The sequence below is a fragment of the Aspergillus lucknowensis genome, assembly GCF_044049455.1.
Source record: "Aspergillus lucknowensis strain CBS 449.75 chromosome Unknown BJX67scaffold_1, whole genome shotgun sequence".
Classification (NCBI taxonomy): domain Eukaryota; kingdom Fungi; phylum Ascomycota; class Eurotiomycetes; order Eurotiales; family Aspergillaceae; genus Aspergillus; species Aspergillus lucknowensis.
The window spans coordinates 1,240,339-1,255,762 of record NW_027263545.1 but is presented as its reverse complement, the minus strand read 5'-3'; the positions used below and the strand labels follow the sequence as shown (position 1 = coordinate 1,255,762).

Genomic DNA, 15,424 nt, shown 5'->3' with positions numbered 1-15,424 from the left:
TGACTCCAGCCGAGTCTCTTGTGGATGAAACCATCAGTAAAATCACTCAAGAAGCGGCAGAGTGGAGGCCAATAACACTGCAAGGAAATTGGCTTGGAACACCTCTTTCACCCGTTTGGGTTGATGGTGAGGAATATCACCCTAAATCCTGACAAGGACTCCGCAAGCCTCGAAGAACAATCATTCCACTTGGAAGCCCCGCCAAAGGCTCTGGGTTCCTGATTCACCATTCTGTAAATCTACAAGCGCCTCCGCGCAGCACCAAGGAAAAACACAATCCACAGTCAGAAGATATAGGTGAGAATCTGATCTTGGAAATCGAGGAGCCATGCGACCCGTCTGTAATGGTCTGTAATACCGCCAAGATGACCACCCAACGCGGATCACAAACAGTCTCAGAACCAGCTAGCCAATGATTCGCACTGCAAAAGAGATCGAAATCCCCGCAAAGGCCTTGGCACTCTTGGCGGGTGGTACGGTACTGTATGGTCAAACCGGCTGAGTCTCAACGGGGACGGCACTTCAAGTTCCAGGTTCTCAACTCTTTCGGCTGCTCTGCAAACGCAAATCAGAGCGAGAGCCTCTCTCCTTCTCATCACGAGCCTGCTTTCCTCTTCTCCCTCGATGCCTGCGGATGGTCCGCCTTGTTCCAACTCTGCGTCTGCGAACTATATCCTGACAAACCACCCCCTTCCCAGTCACCATGCGCCCAGCCGTCTCCCTCTCTCAACGCATTATCTAATGCCATTGCGTCTGTGACGAGGGTCTGTCGTCGTCGCCTCAATGCCAAGGGCTCGGCATCTGGGCGTCTTGGCAGCAAAAACGCAGCGAAGAGGGAGCGTCTCCCCCTTCTTCCGCTGCAAATTGCCCTCCTCTGACAAGACGCTCTTCTTTCTTGGTTCTCTCATCGTTTTCTTGGATTTCCGCTCTGTCACTTCCGTGGCTAGCGTTCATGGCCTTATAAGTCTCTCCTCTCTCCTCTCCTCCCCTCTCTCCTCCTCCGCGCTCCTCTCCCGTCCCTCTCTCCGTTTCCCCCCCCCAACGCAGGCACCGTCGTTCCCCCTCTCATCCTCCTCCCGTTGTCATTCGACTAGATTCGTTGCCGATCGTCGAGGAAGGAAATTTCTAGCTCCCCTTGCGCTTCACGCCATGCAGTGAGCTCACCCCTAGTGCTTGCTGTGCACTGCTTGTACTACCTGGGTGCTTTCCGTCGCATTTTTGAAGGGGCAGATCTCCGTTGCGCCCTTGTTTGCTCCACCGACTCCGGCTGTCCTGATCCCCTTTCTTCTTCTCGACCTCGATTAGCACTCGATGAGGCAGCCTGACATGTCCCATTCCTCTACCTATTATCAAGATCACCCCCAGATCGTCAACGCATATCTCTCCGGTCGTGAAAACCAGCCAGCTGCTCCTCCCACGACTCACCTACCTCCGGAGTCGCACCATTCTTCGCCGCAACAGAGCTCCGGAAACAGCCACGATCCAACGTCCGAACGCTCCTCCGTCCACACTCCCACCACCAGACACTATCCCTCCGACCAGTGGGACGCCCCGCACCCTCACAGCAACCGCCACTCTCAGCATTACCAGACTGTGACGCCGGTATATCCAACTCAGCAGGCTGCCGCGGCTCCCCTGACGATCGTAACCTCGCCCTATCCAGAGGACGGTTCCGTATTGACTTGGGGTTCCTACAGCAGCGGAGCCGCGCGCAAAGAAGAACGCATTCGAGGGAGTTGGACCGATCATTCGTCATACATGTCGGGGGAAAACCGTAATAGTGGTGTCGCTCGTGCTCAAAAACGAGCGATTCAAGACGATGAGTTCCTGCCGAACGATAGTCAGGATGCTGTCCTGATGCTGGTGGGTTGAACCAATCCATGACCTAGATAGGGTTTTAGCGTGCGGCACTGACGGCAGAACCACAGTTCCGGATGTCCCTCCCCATCCCCCTCATCTCCATCCTCACATCCCTTTACACCATCTTCGGACTCCTCTTTACACTCATCGTATCGCCTCTGCGGCTTTGCTCTTGCATACCATATTTCCGGAAGACATCGTTCCGGACACAAATATGCGATCTGCTTGTTCCACAGTTACATCTCCATGAGCGGTTAATCGGACTGCAACGGGTTCGAGCAAACCCGGTATACAACGACGGGGATCGGTCATCCGCGACGGATTACGGCGAAAGCTACTCGGTTGGAGGTCTGATCATGGTCCTCCTCTTATCGTCACTAATGTCCTTCGGTCTGCTCCTACTCGCCTGGACTGCAGCATTCTTCTGGATCTTCGCTATGATACTCGGGAATCCCGACGGAACGGAACGAAAGGATGATGGCCGGGCAGCCGTTCTAGGCGTCACCCGATGGTGGCAGATCTGGCTGGGCAAGGGGCGGCAGTCGTCCCGATAATGCACAGCACTTCCTGTTGCTAACTCTCTCCATCCATCATACAACATTTCGTCAAGCGTGAGCCACTTTTTCTCCCATTACTTAAATTGTTTAATGCTAGCATGATACCAATGTTGGGATACTTATGCGGAATGATTTTCTTTGGGCCGTTTCTGCGTTTATATTCCCTGTTCTCTCCTCATCCACTCTCTGCCTTGACGGCGAAAGAAGAGCTTCATCATCAACACTTGCTTGACTCGGAGTCGGAGTTGGGATACTGGTTGCACAGGCGCGTGGTTTACTTTTTCCTCCTTTTTCTATCTTCGAGTGGGATCCCGAAGAACCGAAGCGAAAGCACACCATCATCGTTACTCCAATCGCGCATAGGAATGGAGATCGAAATTCTTAGACGACATTCCTTTCTTCCATTTCGTTCTGTACTCTACTTACACCACCCTATTAAACAATTGATACCCGGGCTGGTCTCTGTGCTTCGTCACACTTTGCTCCCTTGAGACCTTAAGCATGAGCTCTACTTAGTTACTAATTTATCCTTATGATCATGTCCTCAGTCCCGCCCATGAGGCCATACCAGTCCGCCATACTGCAGGGGCGATGGCATGCATTGATGGAAGGATCTCTTCGCCAGGTCCTTTACAGGGTAGGAGCCGACTGTCTGCTCTAGATGTTGTAGCTCGTTGTCATCTCAGCCGTAACGTAGACACAGGCCTCATGGATGATGAGAGGTCAGAACAACAGGTGGTGATGGGAGTTAGAGCAGACAGGCGGAAATGGGAAAGAAGGCTGGTGTGCGTGGCCAGTCGATGCATGATTGATCATTAAATTGCATTAGTTATTACGATTACCTGAAATCATCTGCGACGACTGACCACACTCGAGATACGAGCAGTAGCGGCAAGAGCCGTCAAAAAGTATTGCAAGGAATTGGATTTCAAGCTGAAAACAGGGTATAGAGATACCGTACCAGATAAAATATAGCATCTAACCACACAAGGGAATTCATAAACAATGCAGGTGCAATGAACAAAGGTATAGATAGGCCGGTAGTAGCAAAAAAAATGCATGTGTTCATGATTTCCTAGCCGTTGATCGTTCGTCTCTTTCCCCCTTCCCAAAAGCTGAGGAGAGGAAGCTTGGAGTTTTACCTACGCCTCCCAACACGGATTCCTCCTCTTCCGCTCTGCTTCCCACGGATATTCCGCCGTTTCTGGATCCCACTAGGCCCGTGAGTCTTGGGCATACCGAGACCACGACGGCCGGGATGGTTGGGGCCGGGCCCAGGTACCTTCTTAGATGAGGATTGCTGGCCATGGGCGTTATTATTCTCATCGTCAGCGTCGACATCCATTTCATCACCACGCTGGGACTTCTTCTTCTGCGCCTGGGCCATTTTGATCTTTCCGCGCTGACCGCGGCGAATGGCGTCGGGGCCACTCACGGCCTGGACGTACGCGTTGACGCCGCTGTCTCCTGCATTATCGCCGCCAAGACCTCCAGACATATCTAGGTCCTCATCGTCATCGCCGAGGAGGAGACGCCCGTCAGGACCAACCCTGGCCGACCGCTTCCGGCGGGACCCAGGGCCTGTGTTAAGGAAGCGCACACTTGGTTTCGTCGTGGAGATATTAGCGAGAGCGTCTGGGGCTAGGAGATCGAGAGGGTTATCCTCTGGAGAGAGTTCGCGAATATACTGCTCGCTCCGCGGGTCCTTCTTGTTGGATTTTCGGGCCTTATGGTGATGAGCGTGTGTGGTTCCGGCTTCATCGACACTGATTTCACTAGCATCGTCATCTGAGTCGGAGAAGTCGGAGTCATAGACGGCTTTATCAAAGGCGTTGCCGAATGATTTGCTGGGCTGATCAGCTGCAGGCGCGGCGCCTTCCCCGTCCTCATCCTCACCGGCCTGCTCACCTTCCTTCTTCTTCTTCTTACGTCGCTCTCGGAGTTTGCGAATGTTGACTACTAATTTCCGGTCGGGTTCGCCGACAAGTTCCTCGAGCGGAGCCGCGCCGAACCGGCGGATCAGTCGGTCTAGGATACCCTTCACCTTACTCTTAAGGCGGCCCTTGTGTTCTTTACTCCATACCATTAGGTTTGGCACTAGGTGGTTCAGGCGGGAGCGCAAAGCGTCGTCGGGGAGAACGACGACTGCCACCTTTACAAAACCAAGCACCGATCGGACAATTTCGCGGTTGTTACTCGTGAGAAATAATTCCACAGTCTGCACCAGATCCAACCGCATTGCAGGCTGGAGGTCCTTGTGGAAGTCGAAGAAAAGTCGTGACAGCGCCGTCACCGAAGCGGCCACCATGTGTGGTGAGCTTCCGGCCAGACCAGCAGACACCATTGTGAAGAATTCCTCGATAGTGGCAGGCGCGTCAGGTACGTCGTTAGGCATATGAGGGACCAGCGAGTTCCTGATCTTGGTACCCGATGGGTTCAGCTCAGGATCGATAGTTCGCATTGCGAGGTGAATGAGCAAGTCAAACGACGCGGTCCGAGCTTTCTCGTTACTCTCTTTGCAGCCCAGCACAACCTCGGATAGGATGGAAGGGATGAAGTGAAGGTCGGAAGTCGGTAAGAATGTGACGATATCGTGGATGGCGAGCATGCGGTCTCGGCGGGCAGACGCGGGCGTCTTATCGGATGTCGCAAGCATGAGGCTCTGAAGCTCTGCGTTCCGTTCCTTTAGCGCGGTAGCTCCCGTCTCGGTTGAAGCCAAGCGGGGAATCAGTTTGTACGCTTTCTTGATTAGCTGCTGATCATTGGTAACTCCATTTAGAATTGCTGCAGCAAGAGTGAACAGGGTGGCGAAGCTCGAGCGAGGCAAGTAAATCGACATAGCAATAACTAAGTCGATGAGTGTGTGAGAGGTTGGTGGCATCTTGTCTCCGGAGTTCGGAGGCTGGCTGACTTGCTTGGTTGCTTCCTGCTCTGAAGCCACCGAGGACTCGAGCATGGAGGTTACGCGTTCAAATGTCTCGTTCAGTTCCTAAAAACATTGTTAGACTTATAGCAAGAGCTAGGGCGAAATCAACAGGATGCCAACCTTCTCGGGCGTAATGCTTAAATAGGCGTTGATGCACTGAAGGATGTAACCACGGTAGTGCGGGAGCGTCTGGCTATACACGTTGAACAGAACCGCAAGGAGATTGCTGGCAAAACCGGCGAGATACGCAATATTCTTCTTTGCAGCGTCCTTGGTGATCCTTCGCTGTAGGATCAGATCATCTTCCTCATTTTCGACGGATAAGATGGCTTGATTTGACTCGACTAGATTCTGGAGTGCCTTGCAAATATCCACTCGCAGGTCCGTTTGTTTGTAGAGAATGTTAGAGAGAAGTTCGGCGAAGTTCTGGTCGAAGGACTCGACAAGGTCGAGCGGAAGCTCGCAGTATCCCGGAAGTATCGCCCAGGTTTGTTGGATAAGAGTTTCGAAGATTTTCACCTCGACCGATTTCTCAGCAGAAACGTAGCCCATCACTTTCTGGTAGAGAGAGTCACTGAGAGGGACGAATTCGGTTCGGAAATGGCCAAGGTTCGTGTTGGTGACACTGTCGCGGAGGATCGGTAGGAACCAAACTCGGCCGGGATGGCCGGGTTTCTGTTCAATAAGATTGAGCGGTAAGATCGCGAGAACAGCCGCTGGGCCCATGGCCTCGATAGCTGCACCAAGAACATTATCCGCCTCTTTCTTTCCCTGGAAAGCCTCGTTACTACGTAGTTCTCCTACGGTCCGCACGACGCCGTCTAGAAAAGGGCTAGACCGCCACTTGAGGCTCTCGAACATGGCAGCACAGACATTGAACACCTCCATCCAAGCGGCCTGGTATTTCACGGAGAGCAGATCCTTAGTGGCCTTCGCAAGCCTCTCAAGAGTCTTCTCGTCGTAGACGGAGGGTTCAATGATGACGTTATCCGGGATACAGTTAGCAACGAACGACACCAGACACTCTGAGGCAGACACTCGAATGTTGCTCGAGGGAGACGCGAGATAGCCGGATATCATGCTGAAAAGACCTGGTAATTTCTCGAACGTATCTTCAGGACTGATCTGAGCGGACACATCGTACCCACGAGACAGCACAGCGATCCACGGTGGTAGGAGTTGCGAATCGTTCTGGGCAGGCTTCAGCTCGGAAATCGCCTCAAGAAGGCGGGGCAGTTTCGACGAAGAAAACTCGTTGGCCATACTTGAGAAGATGACCTCGAAGACCTCAAAAGCACCCATGGTGATATATTCGTTGCTGGACCGAGACGCATTCATCAAAAGCTCGCACAGCGGTTCAATCTTTTTACTCGGCCACCCGCCCGACGCAACTGCAACCGTCTTGACCAGCTGCAAGGAATGGATCACCAGGGGGTCACTGTTCTCTTGACTATTGGAGTCGTGACGGCCGCGTTTCTGCTTCGATGCTGCCGCAATGCTGTCGCTCAAAGTCCGCATCGAGGTCTCTGCGCACATATCCGCGGCGGGGTGATCGAGGGAGGGGCTGGGTGGCGGGGTCTTAATGACCTTGATCAAGGCGTCTTGAGCCCTCTTGCGCACTTTGGGCCGGTGATCCACGGCCAGACTGAGTAGCCCCGCGATGGCCCGCCGAGGCCCAACTTGGGAGTGTGGGAGATTCCATGCCGGAACATCTTGGGCAATCAGTAGCGACTCGAGGCATCCAATAGACGGTCGGAGAAGCGGAGCTTCGACTTCTGGAAGGGAGAGCGCAGGCGCAAGGCCGGTGAGGATCTGGGAGAATTTGGAGCGGAGGATGGGAGCGGGGACATAGGCGGTGGTAATATCGAGCAGATAGACAACGGATGTCGCTAGGTCCTTGTTAACAATGCCTTGGGCGGTGGATAGTGACTGTGAGAGGAGGGCGAGAAGCGCGGCGAAATAGGCAGTAGCTGAGAAATCTGCTTGCTGGTCCCGTAGCGTATCTTCCACGGCAGACAGCACCACCGCAGTCTGGAAAGCGTTGTTAGCAGCGGAACGAGTTGTGCGGGCTGGAAGGAACCGACATGGTGCTGGTTCTGCAGCTTGGGGGACTTGATCTTCTCGAGCTTCTCGGCCAGGGTCGCCATGATGGAAGGATCGACCGACAGGCAAATCGAGAAGTCAGTTCCAAAATACCTGTCGTTGGCAAGATCGGAAAAGAATGAGGAGAAGAAGTTTGCAGGCTGCGGAGACTTTTTGTGGTCCGCCTGGGAAAAAAAAAAAAGGTACGGGATTCTTGGCAGTGATAATCGATAGCGATAGCAGGCTCACTCCGAACAGAATTCTACAGAGGCTAAACAGATCTTATTCGATAGGAAAGTACAATATTAGTGAACATTGGGGGACGAATCTTGGAATAAAAATATATTTGCTGTATTAACGATTCATGGTGGGGCATCAAGGCATCCGTTCCTCCAACACCGCCATTCATACGTTAGCCGACACAATCCATGAGATCGAGCCGTGTACAGCACCATTGCGCTTTCTAGAGGCCAGATCCATACAGTTTGTACCCTCTACTCCCGGTCTCTTATGGTACTCGTATCCTCTCCCGTCTCATCTTATGCGTCTCGCGATCTCGTGGATGCGACTCGAAAAGCACGCTGCAGTGTCCAACGAAGCAGTAGCTACGGCACTGCATCGCGAGATACCAGGGACTTATTTGCCTAATTCCTCGCAATAGTCCCAAGAAGGCCACTACGGCCTCGGCCCGTCAGGTACCCACGGCTCTCAAACCATAACAAGGTCCCTGAACCAAGGTCCCGGTCACCCTTTCGACACGCCGGTACAGATTGGCGGGTAATCACCAGCGGAAAGAACAGCAACTACTCGGAGATTGGTGCGATCTAAAATAGAATCTCCCCGCTATGTTCCGCCTCGAAGCCGAGGCCTTGTAGCTTGTTGTTTCGCTTCTTGTCATTGGATTTTCGGTCGTTGTCCTCCTTCTGCTTAAGCTCGAAAACCTCCTTGAATGGCGCTTTCGTAAGGTTCGGCGGGATATCATCTTCCTTATCGAGATCCTGTGCGGAAGAGCACACTTAGCATACGGACGGTCCCACGCGGATCAAGAACACAGCAAAACCATACAATTTCACCGAGAAGTAGCACATTCTCGCCCCGAACAAGGAACACTCCCCTCGGAATATCCGCGTAGAGGTTGCCCGCATACAACCGCTCTATCGTATCTTGAAGAACAAGGTTCGCTATCGTTGACCAGAGGAGGTCGAAGGGTTAATTATGCTGTCTCTGTCGAGGGACCGACCAAGCGCATCATACCGAACTGGTCCCATGACCTCAGTACACCAATCAATTTCCTTCCATCGCGCAATACCAGAACCAACTTCTCTAGCTTACTGTTAGCTCCAAGTTCGCAGGGCCAGGAAGCCAAGCAATACGCACTATCTGTTAGGTCTAATAGCTGCGCAGCGGTGGTGAACATCTGGGGAGGTAGTTGAGGTGGGCCTTGCGTCATCGGCCCTAGCATATTATTGCCTTGCGAATGAAATCCCTGAGGCTGATTACCATGCTGGCCAGCGGCAGGAGAATCATTGGTCGATAATCGCTCCATTGTGTCGAGGAGACAGGGCCGCGGGGAGGTCGAGGAAGGAGGGGAATCGAATCGGTTGGTTTTTGGGGTACCAAGTTAGGAGGGTGCTGAGTGATCCGTTGCGTGGCGGGGGGGAACAGAGGAGAGATATCGAGGAAACCCCAACCAGCGGTATATATCGGAAGGTCAAGGGACTACCCGTCAAGATACGATGAGGACCAAACTTGGAGTTGATGCTTTTGCAACTCTGAGCGCCAGTGTTTGTCCTGTTTGTTTTGATTTTTTCCAACATTTTAAAATAGCTGTGCTTCTCTTACAGAGGCCGAACTTCCCTTCTTTTATTATTTTATTCTCGATGAGCATTTTGATATCGCATTTGATCACCTGCTCGAGCGGAATCTGCCGGTGGATCTTGAGAGGCGTGGTGTTTCCCTGCGTGAGTTGGACTAGCAGCCAAACTATATATCCTTCTTCCCCTAGCCCGCTACATTTTAAACCCATACTTGATTTGTCAAAAGCACACCTTCAGTCCAGAAAGCCAGGAAAAATTCGATCTGACGAACTCGGGAGTATATCAATCCTTATGGATTGTTTCAGTTCATTCATAGACATCGACTGTGAATGTGATGCCTCACATTCCTTACTCCCCAGCCGCAGCTCAATGCCAGCTCAATCACAATAATCTAACCGGGAAGGACTGGTCTGCTGTTTCTCTCTGGACTTCATCTGAGCAAGACTGGCAACCTACAGATCTATGCGCAAAGAGAACAGTTTGAACCAGGACACACCAAATCTTGAAGCAATTTTGACGAGGATGAATTCTCCCCCAGCGTGACAATGGCCCCGCCATTCCTTCAAAAACATCAATAATCTTGGTCATAATACAGGCATAAAAGTCATGAACATGAGAAAAAAAAATTCATCCAATCATACACCCCATCCACGCTGTCTCGTCGACAGGCTCTTGTTTCGTCCAAGAGAATATGGGCGAATCTCTGTCTACATGGGTATGCAAGAAATCCCCTCATGCAATTTTATACACGAAGTAGAGAGACTGATAGAAGTCACAGGACGGAGAAATGATGTCCTACCACGGTTCACATACCTGCCTATGGGACATTGACGCCGCGACGCTGCCCTCGCATCCTTTCCTCTCGCCGTCGGCTATATGGAACGCAGTATGGCTCATCAGATGAGCCGACACTCGCACGGACCGGTTCCTGCCGCCGATGATATGCTGGGCTGGATGGCTGTGGTGCGAGTTGCATCGCTTTGAACTGGTCGACGCTGATAACTCTTAAGTTGTATAGATATCGCATTAATTCGAAGTCTGGTCGACTTCCTGCAAGGGTCTGACCCTGCTGATAGTGGGCTACGTCCACATGCTCAAGCATGATGTCCCAAGCTCTCTGGTGGGGGGTACTGGTGAACCTTTCCGCCGGGCAAAGGGGACACCGTGCAGTATCTGGAGGTTCATGTGTTCGAAAGTGGCTCAGGACATGCGTCCTCCATTCACCGGAATCTTCAAACGTTTCGTGGCAATCTAGGATATGAAAGAGGCAGATGTATATCTGTTGATGGCGAGTAACGGGGGAAGGCGACAGGGACGGAGACCGGTGGGGTCGTTGGAGGTCATGGTTCGGGGGAAGGACGAGAGCTCCCCTATCATATTCTTCAAGGATACCACTTCCGATAATTCCCGATATCCACAGCGTATTCAACGACAAGCTGGAAGGCGTTGAGTCTGAGGAGGTGGTGCTACCGGTTGACAAGGAAGGAACGGCCGCTGCTTCGTCCGATCCCGGCGTGGCTCGAGGAGCGGCGTGGTGCGCATCAGCCCAGCCAGACCTCGCATTCTCGCCCTCCATTCTCCCGAGTCCTGAATGAGAGAGCCAAGTTGCTGATGACGAAGACCCCCTAAATTGTTGTCAGAAGCACCCGCGACGGCGTACTGAGAAACGGAATACGGGTTGCGGGAATGGCGGAGCGATCCTGCTTCCAGATGCTTAGTCTGTGGATGGCGAGTATCAAGGCGAATTCGACCATCGTTGCGACCCGATCGCTAGTGATTTACTTCACCAGGAACGGAGACATGATCTGAAGGAACATGTTGCGGAAGAAGGGCCAGCTCACTACCTTCTTATACCGATGCTGTCAGACGCACGGCGAGCAGACACACGCGACCTCGCCTGTCCTTTCGTTGCTTTTTCTTCTTCCGAGGCCGAAGCAGACTCGTTAGTAGACATACCTAATCGAGGATGGCAGCTGCATCAACTACGGAGGGCGAGATGAAAACGAGCGAGTAAGTGGCCATAGTAGAGAGTGAGCAGCGTCCAGCGCGAACAGACCGTGGTGGGGAGATGCGGTTGGGGTGGATGATGCCAACTGCGCTAGCAGCTTAAGATCTTTGATATTGTTTGCATTTGCATGCTAGTCCACATCGGGAGGCCAACGAGAACGTCACTGACTTGACTGTCTCCGAATTGATAAACAGCTACGGTCTTTTTGAATTCTTAGGTAGGTCCGATGCCTCTTTCAATTGAAAGTGGACTTGCAAGCGATGCCTCGAAACATGATACCGATTGCTCACACACTCCTCAGAGTCAACCAGCGTCCGGGGCAATATCCGGACCAACACAAAATCGAAAGCTATAACAGGCCAGGAACATGTAGAATTAAAGATGCCCACTTTAGTGTTCTGACAGTCGCGTGGTCTAATGGTTATGATTTCTCGTTCACAAAGTTGAGCATTTCTACTGCCGGTAGAATACCGAGAAGGTTCCCGGTTCGATCCCGGGCGCGACTACTTTTTGCCGTTTTTCCCTTTCCCGTCTTGTCAGCTTCAGTAGAGACACCTCGCTGACTTGCGGCAGAGAATTGAAACCCTGAATGGAACCTCGCTATAGGCCTCACAAGGGGACATAGACGTTCCGGCTCGGCTCGGCTCGGTGGACAAGAGTATGAAGCCGCTACTTTTCCTCCGCTGTCTCTTGGACAGTCTGATATTTTGAGATCGATACAGGAATGGGTGCGCAAGTATCCCAAATTCGAACTCGATCCCTGTTCGATGAGAGTCAAGCCGTCTCTCCCACGCCGCGATAGCGGCAGATAACTTTCGGTAAGACACGCATCACATTTGGGTCGTGTGAACTCGATAATGCCTTTGTTTGAACCCGTGCACCCAATAAGGACCTGGGAGCTTATCAGCGCGACGTGGAGAAGAAGGAGCTGCCCACTGGAGCGATAAACGTCAGGAAGCACCCTTGAGGAATCTTCAAGGAAGGACTGACAGATCGAACAATCACGCGGCACTTCGGGTAATGGAATTGAGTCGGGGGATAGGCTGATCTTCTTGTGCCTAGAGCAAAGAGTGAGTCAACATGGGCGGGTAGGGTTCTTGTCTGTTTGGGCATTCGGGAATAAATTTCCAAGACTGGGAAGGACAGCAGAGGCATGGCGCGGGGCTCCCCCGATCTTCGGAGAAAGAGCGATGATAGGGCTGGCATGAGAGGGTCGAGGGTTGCGATGCATTTGAATGGAGAATCTGGTTCTGCGATTTGGTCTAATAGTATCTAGAAAAATTGAAGACTTAGAGTAGGAGACTGTGAGGACATTGGCAGGTGCTTGATATTATGAGGACCCAACTTCAAGAGAACATAAAGCTCAAGAGCTTTGTCCGATTGGAGATGATCTCAAACATGACATTTGGGGAAGAGAAAGTCGGAGAAAGAAAACAATCCATCTATCGGAGAGACGCCTCGCAAATAGTATAATCAAACAAGAAAAGAAAGACACAACATTTTCACCCGACACCAATGATGCCCGAACCAATCCATAAATGCATAAGTGGTCTATATATTTCGCAGCGCGGCGCACATGAATCACAAACTTCACGAGTATGTTCGCAGCCTGATTAGAAACGCTCGGCAAGGTCGCCACCGGCGATCGAGTTGGCGGTTGATGACGAGACCGATGAAAACCCGTTCGGATTCAACATGTCTTGGACTGCAACTTTGGGCATCTGGGGGATGGGGAGCTTGCGCTGCGCACCCTCAGGCCGAGACATAATATCGGTGATGCTGGGACCATGATGGGTTTGACTGGGACTGTAGTAATTAGGGCCATCGGGTTGGGGTTCCATTGGCGCAAGTGCTGGTGTGTGTTGGAGCGAGAGATGGCGAATCGAGGGCAAGTGCAGCTCATTCGCAGACAATGGCTTCAATCGAGGGGAATGGGCAGGAGTAGCCAAAGGCGTGTGGTCGGGTGTGGGAGACAACGAGTCATGTGAGAATGTGGGGGAGGAGGGAGCGGTGGAATTGGGCGAGTTGGGCCTTGAGCGCTTGACCCGATGTGACGAATAAGAGTCCTCCTCCTCGTGAGAGTGAGACCGGCTCATGTTGTGGGAAATCGCATAGGCGGACAGAGAAGGCAATCCCCTGTTCGCATGGCGCGGCCCAAACATGTGGTGACTGCGTTGACCGGAACGAAATCCAAAAGACTCATCACGTTCAACCTGGGATGCGGCAGTTGCAAGTAGGTTGATATCCATGCCGGAGGATGCTCGGTCGCTGGTACGCGAGTATGAACTGAAACTAGGGCGCAAGTGGTTGGCATAGTTGGAGAACGAATGCGGCGGGGAGATGTCTGGAGATCCGACCTGAGAGACAGGAGCGGATCGAGTAATGGGCTTACTCGGGGGCGGCATCATGGAACTTGCATTGTTGGACATGGCATTGCTGTCCTGGTTCGCGGTGGCTGCAGCGGCCACGAGATGCTGAGACTTGTTGCCCCTTCTTGAATTGGGATTGTTGTGAATACGCGAGTGGCGAGTGAGCTCGTCTGACCGACTGAAGCGCTTCGTGCAGCCGGGAAACCCACATGCATGGGGCTTTTCCCCAGTATGGGTGCGAATGTGTCTCGTCTGGTGTTCTAGGCGATGGAAGGCACGCTCGCACAGGGGACACTTGTACGGTCGGGGAAGGTCCTGGCGGGGTTCCTCTGGAGTAGGGCGGGCGCCCTTCAACATGGGGGGTAGCAAGCTCGTTCCGGTAGCCATCGCAGCAGACTGAGCACTAGACTGGGGAGATGTCACGCTTGGGGTGTTCACGGAGGTGGAAGAAGTAGAGGCGGTTGGGCTGCTTTGGGGGCTCAGTAGGTTGGAGAAATCCACCGAATAAGCTGGTTCTGGCATGTGAAGCTCGTCCTTCTGCAGCCCCGAGGAGATCAGGGAAAGACAGAACCAGGCGGTTAAATCGCACGGTCGGTGTGGTCCAACACGAGCCGAGGCGGAACGATGTTCGTCACGACCAGGGGTAGGCTAACTCGGCAAGAGACGATCGCCACACTAAGAAGTCCTAGGGCGGTTCTTGATAAGGGCGGAAGATATCAAGATCCTTCCAGGATGGCAGCGAGCTTTGTTGTTGGGAATGAAGACCTGAAAGTCAGAAGTCTGTGAAGCGACGTCCACCAGCGCTGAGAGACTAGGCCCGTTATCGAGGTGGTGTCGAGGCTGGGTGAAACAGACGAGGAGACCACCCGATTTGGGTGATAGTATGAAAGGTCGAAGTGGACGAAGTCGAAGAAAAGATTCGAAAGGAGGAAGAGAGAGGAAAGAAAAATCTGGAGAACAATCTGGGGGAAGGAAGATATAAGAATGTGTATCGGAATGGAGGGGGGGAAGAAGAATGAAACAGAGCTCGGGGGAGGGGAGGAACTCGCAGAGATCACAGAGGGGGTTATCGGAATCGGAGCAAGGAGTGAAAAAGAAAAGAAAAAAAGAAAAAAAAAAAAGGAAAAAGATAAAAAAGAGTTGCAGTACTTTGTGTGGGGATGAAGGTATTGGGGGGCAAAAAGGAAAAAAAACGACGAAAAATTACCAAATAGAAAATGGAAAGAGGGGGCGGCGGAGGAAAAAGGGAAAAATAAGAATGAATGAAAAAAGAACGTGCTCAAACCAGATCGGCTGCTCTGCTTGGAGATTGTCCCGGCCCGGTTTTAGTGGGGTGGACGCTTTTCTTTTTCTTTCCTTTCAATTTCGATCTTTCAAGTCCAAGGGGCGTTGATTCGGCTTGAAACGGTGGCAGACGCTCTCAGCCTTCTTACGCGGCGTCTTCCGTCTTGCTACGTGTCGCTGTGCGAAGGAGAAACAGGGAGCGCAGGAAAGGAAGGCCAAAGAATGTGTGGATGGGTCTTGGGCTCTTGGGGGTAGGGGTGAACTGCAGAAGTGGCTGTGTGGGAAACTCAGGTGCGTGCCCGTATTGTCAAGGTGGTACTGGCGGTACCGACTTGGACGTGGGTCACGAACAGCCTGTCTGCAACATCCGAACCGGCTATCGCGGAAGATCACACAATCCTCACAATGGGGTCACCTCCCAAAGGCGGTGGCCAAAGTCTCGTCCCTGATTGTTCGAGTCAGAACCTGCTCTGCTTCCGGATGAGTCCTGAGATGACGCGATAGTTTGACCGATTCGTAGG

At 52.5% G+C, this 15,424-nt stretch overlaps 6 protein-coding genes and 1 non-coding gene across 7 annotated transcripts; 2 read left to right on the top strand and 5 right to left on the bottom strand.

Moving 5' to 3' along the window:
* Window positions 1-1,326: 1,326 nt before the first annotated feature.
* On the top strand, window positions 1,327-2,414 carry BJX67DRAFT_376484 (uncharacterized protein; the record flags this gene model as incomplete). Its single annotated transcript, XM_071031885.1, has 2 exons — window positions 1,327-1,863; window positions 1,929-2,414. The coding sequence occupies 2 exons, from the start codon at window positions 1,327-1,329 to the stop codon at window positions 2,412-2,414; spliced, it is 1,023 nt and encodes a 340-aa protein (XP_070891665.1).
* Window positions 2,415-3,031: 617 nt separating this feature from the next.
* On the bottom strand, window positions 3,032-7,615 carry BJX67DRAFT_340115 (mRNA-binding protein RRP12). The gene is made up of 3 exons (XM_071027750.1): window positions 7,428-7,615; window positions 5,464-7,374; window positions 3,032-5,406 (listed from the first exon to the last, which is right to left on the bottom strand). The coding sequence occupies exons 1-3, from the start codon at window positions 7,488-7,490 to the stop codon at window positions 3,556-3,558; spliced, it is 3,825 nt and encodes a 1,274-aa protein (XP_070891664.1). The 5' UTR covers window positions 7,491-7,615; the 3' UTR covers window positions 3,032-3,555.
* Window positions 7,616-7,705: 90 nt separating this feature from the next.
* Window positions 7,706-9,168, bottom strand: BJX67DRAFT_340113 (U6 snRNA-associated Sm-like protein LSm1). Its single transcript, XM_071027749.1, has 4 exons — window positions 8,803-9,168; window positions 8,680-8,748; window positions 8,491-8,606; window positions 7,706-8,423 (listed from the first exon to the last, which is right to left on the bottom strand). The coding sequence occupies exons 1-4, from the start codon at window positions 8,969-8,971 to the stop codon at window positions 8,250-8,252; spliced, it is 528 nt and encodes a 175-aa protein (XP_070891663.1). The 5' UTR covers window positions 8,972-9,168; the 3' UTR covers window positions 7,706-8,249.
* Window positions 9,169-9,846: 678 nt separating this feature from the next.
* BJX67DRAFT_15575 (uncharacterized protein) lies at window positions 9,847-11,324 on the bottom strand. The gene has a single exon (XM_071024849.1). The coding sequence runs from the start codon at window positions 10,816-10,818 to the stop codon at window positions 10,060-10,062; it is 759 nt and encodes a 252-aa protein (XP_070891662.1). The 5' UTR covers window positions 10,819-11,324; the 3' UTR covers window positions 9,847-10,059.
* Window positions 11,325-11,653: 329 nt separating this feature from the next.
* BJX67DRAFT_t6 lies at window positions 11,654-11,756 on the top strand. The gene has a single exon. It is a non-coding gene; the product is annotated as a tRNA-Val (tRNA).
* On the bottom strand, window positions 11,654-12,527 carry BJX67DRAFT_340109 (uncharacterized protein). The gene has a single exon (XM_071027748.1). It carries the CDS (start codon window positions 12,454-12,456, stop codon window positions 12,154-12,156), a length of 303 nt encoding a protein of 100 aa, XP_070891661.1. The 5' UTR covers window positions 12,457-12,527; the 3' UTR covers window positions 11,654-12,153.
* Window positions 12,481-14,736, bottom strand: BJX67DRAFT_340108 (C2H2-type zinc finger protein). Its single transcript, XM_071027747.1, has one exon. It carries the CDS (start codon window positions 14,139-14,141, stop codon window positions 12,864-12,866), a length of 1,278 nt encoding a protein of 425 aa, XP_070891660.1. The 5' UTR covers window positions 14,142-14,736; the 3' UTR covers window positions 12,481-12,863.
* Between the last annotated feature and the right edge of the window lie 688 nt (window positions 14,737-15,424).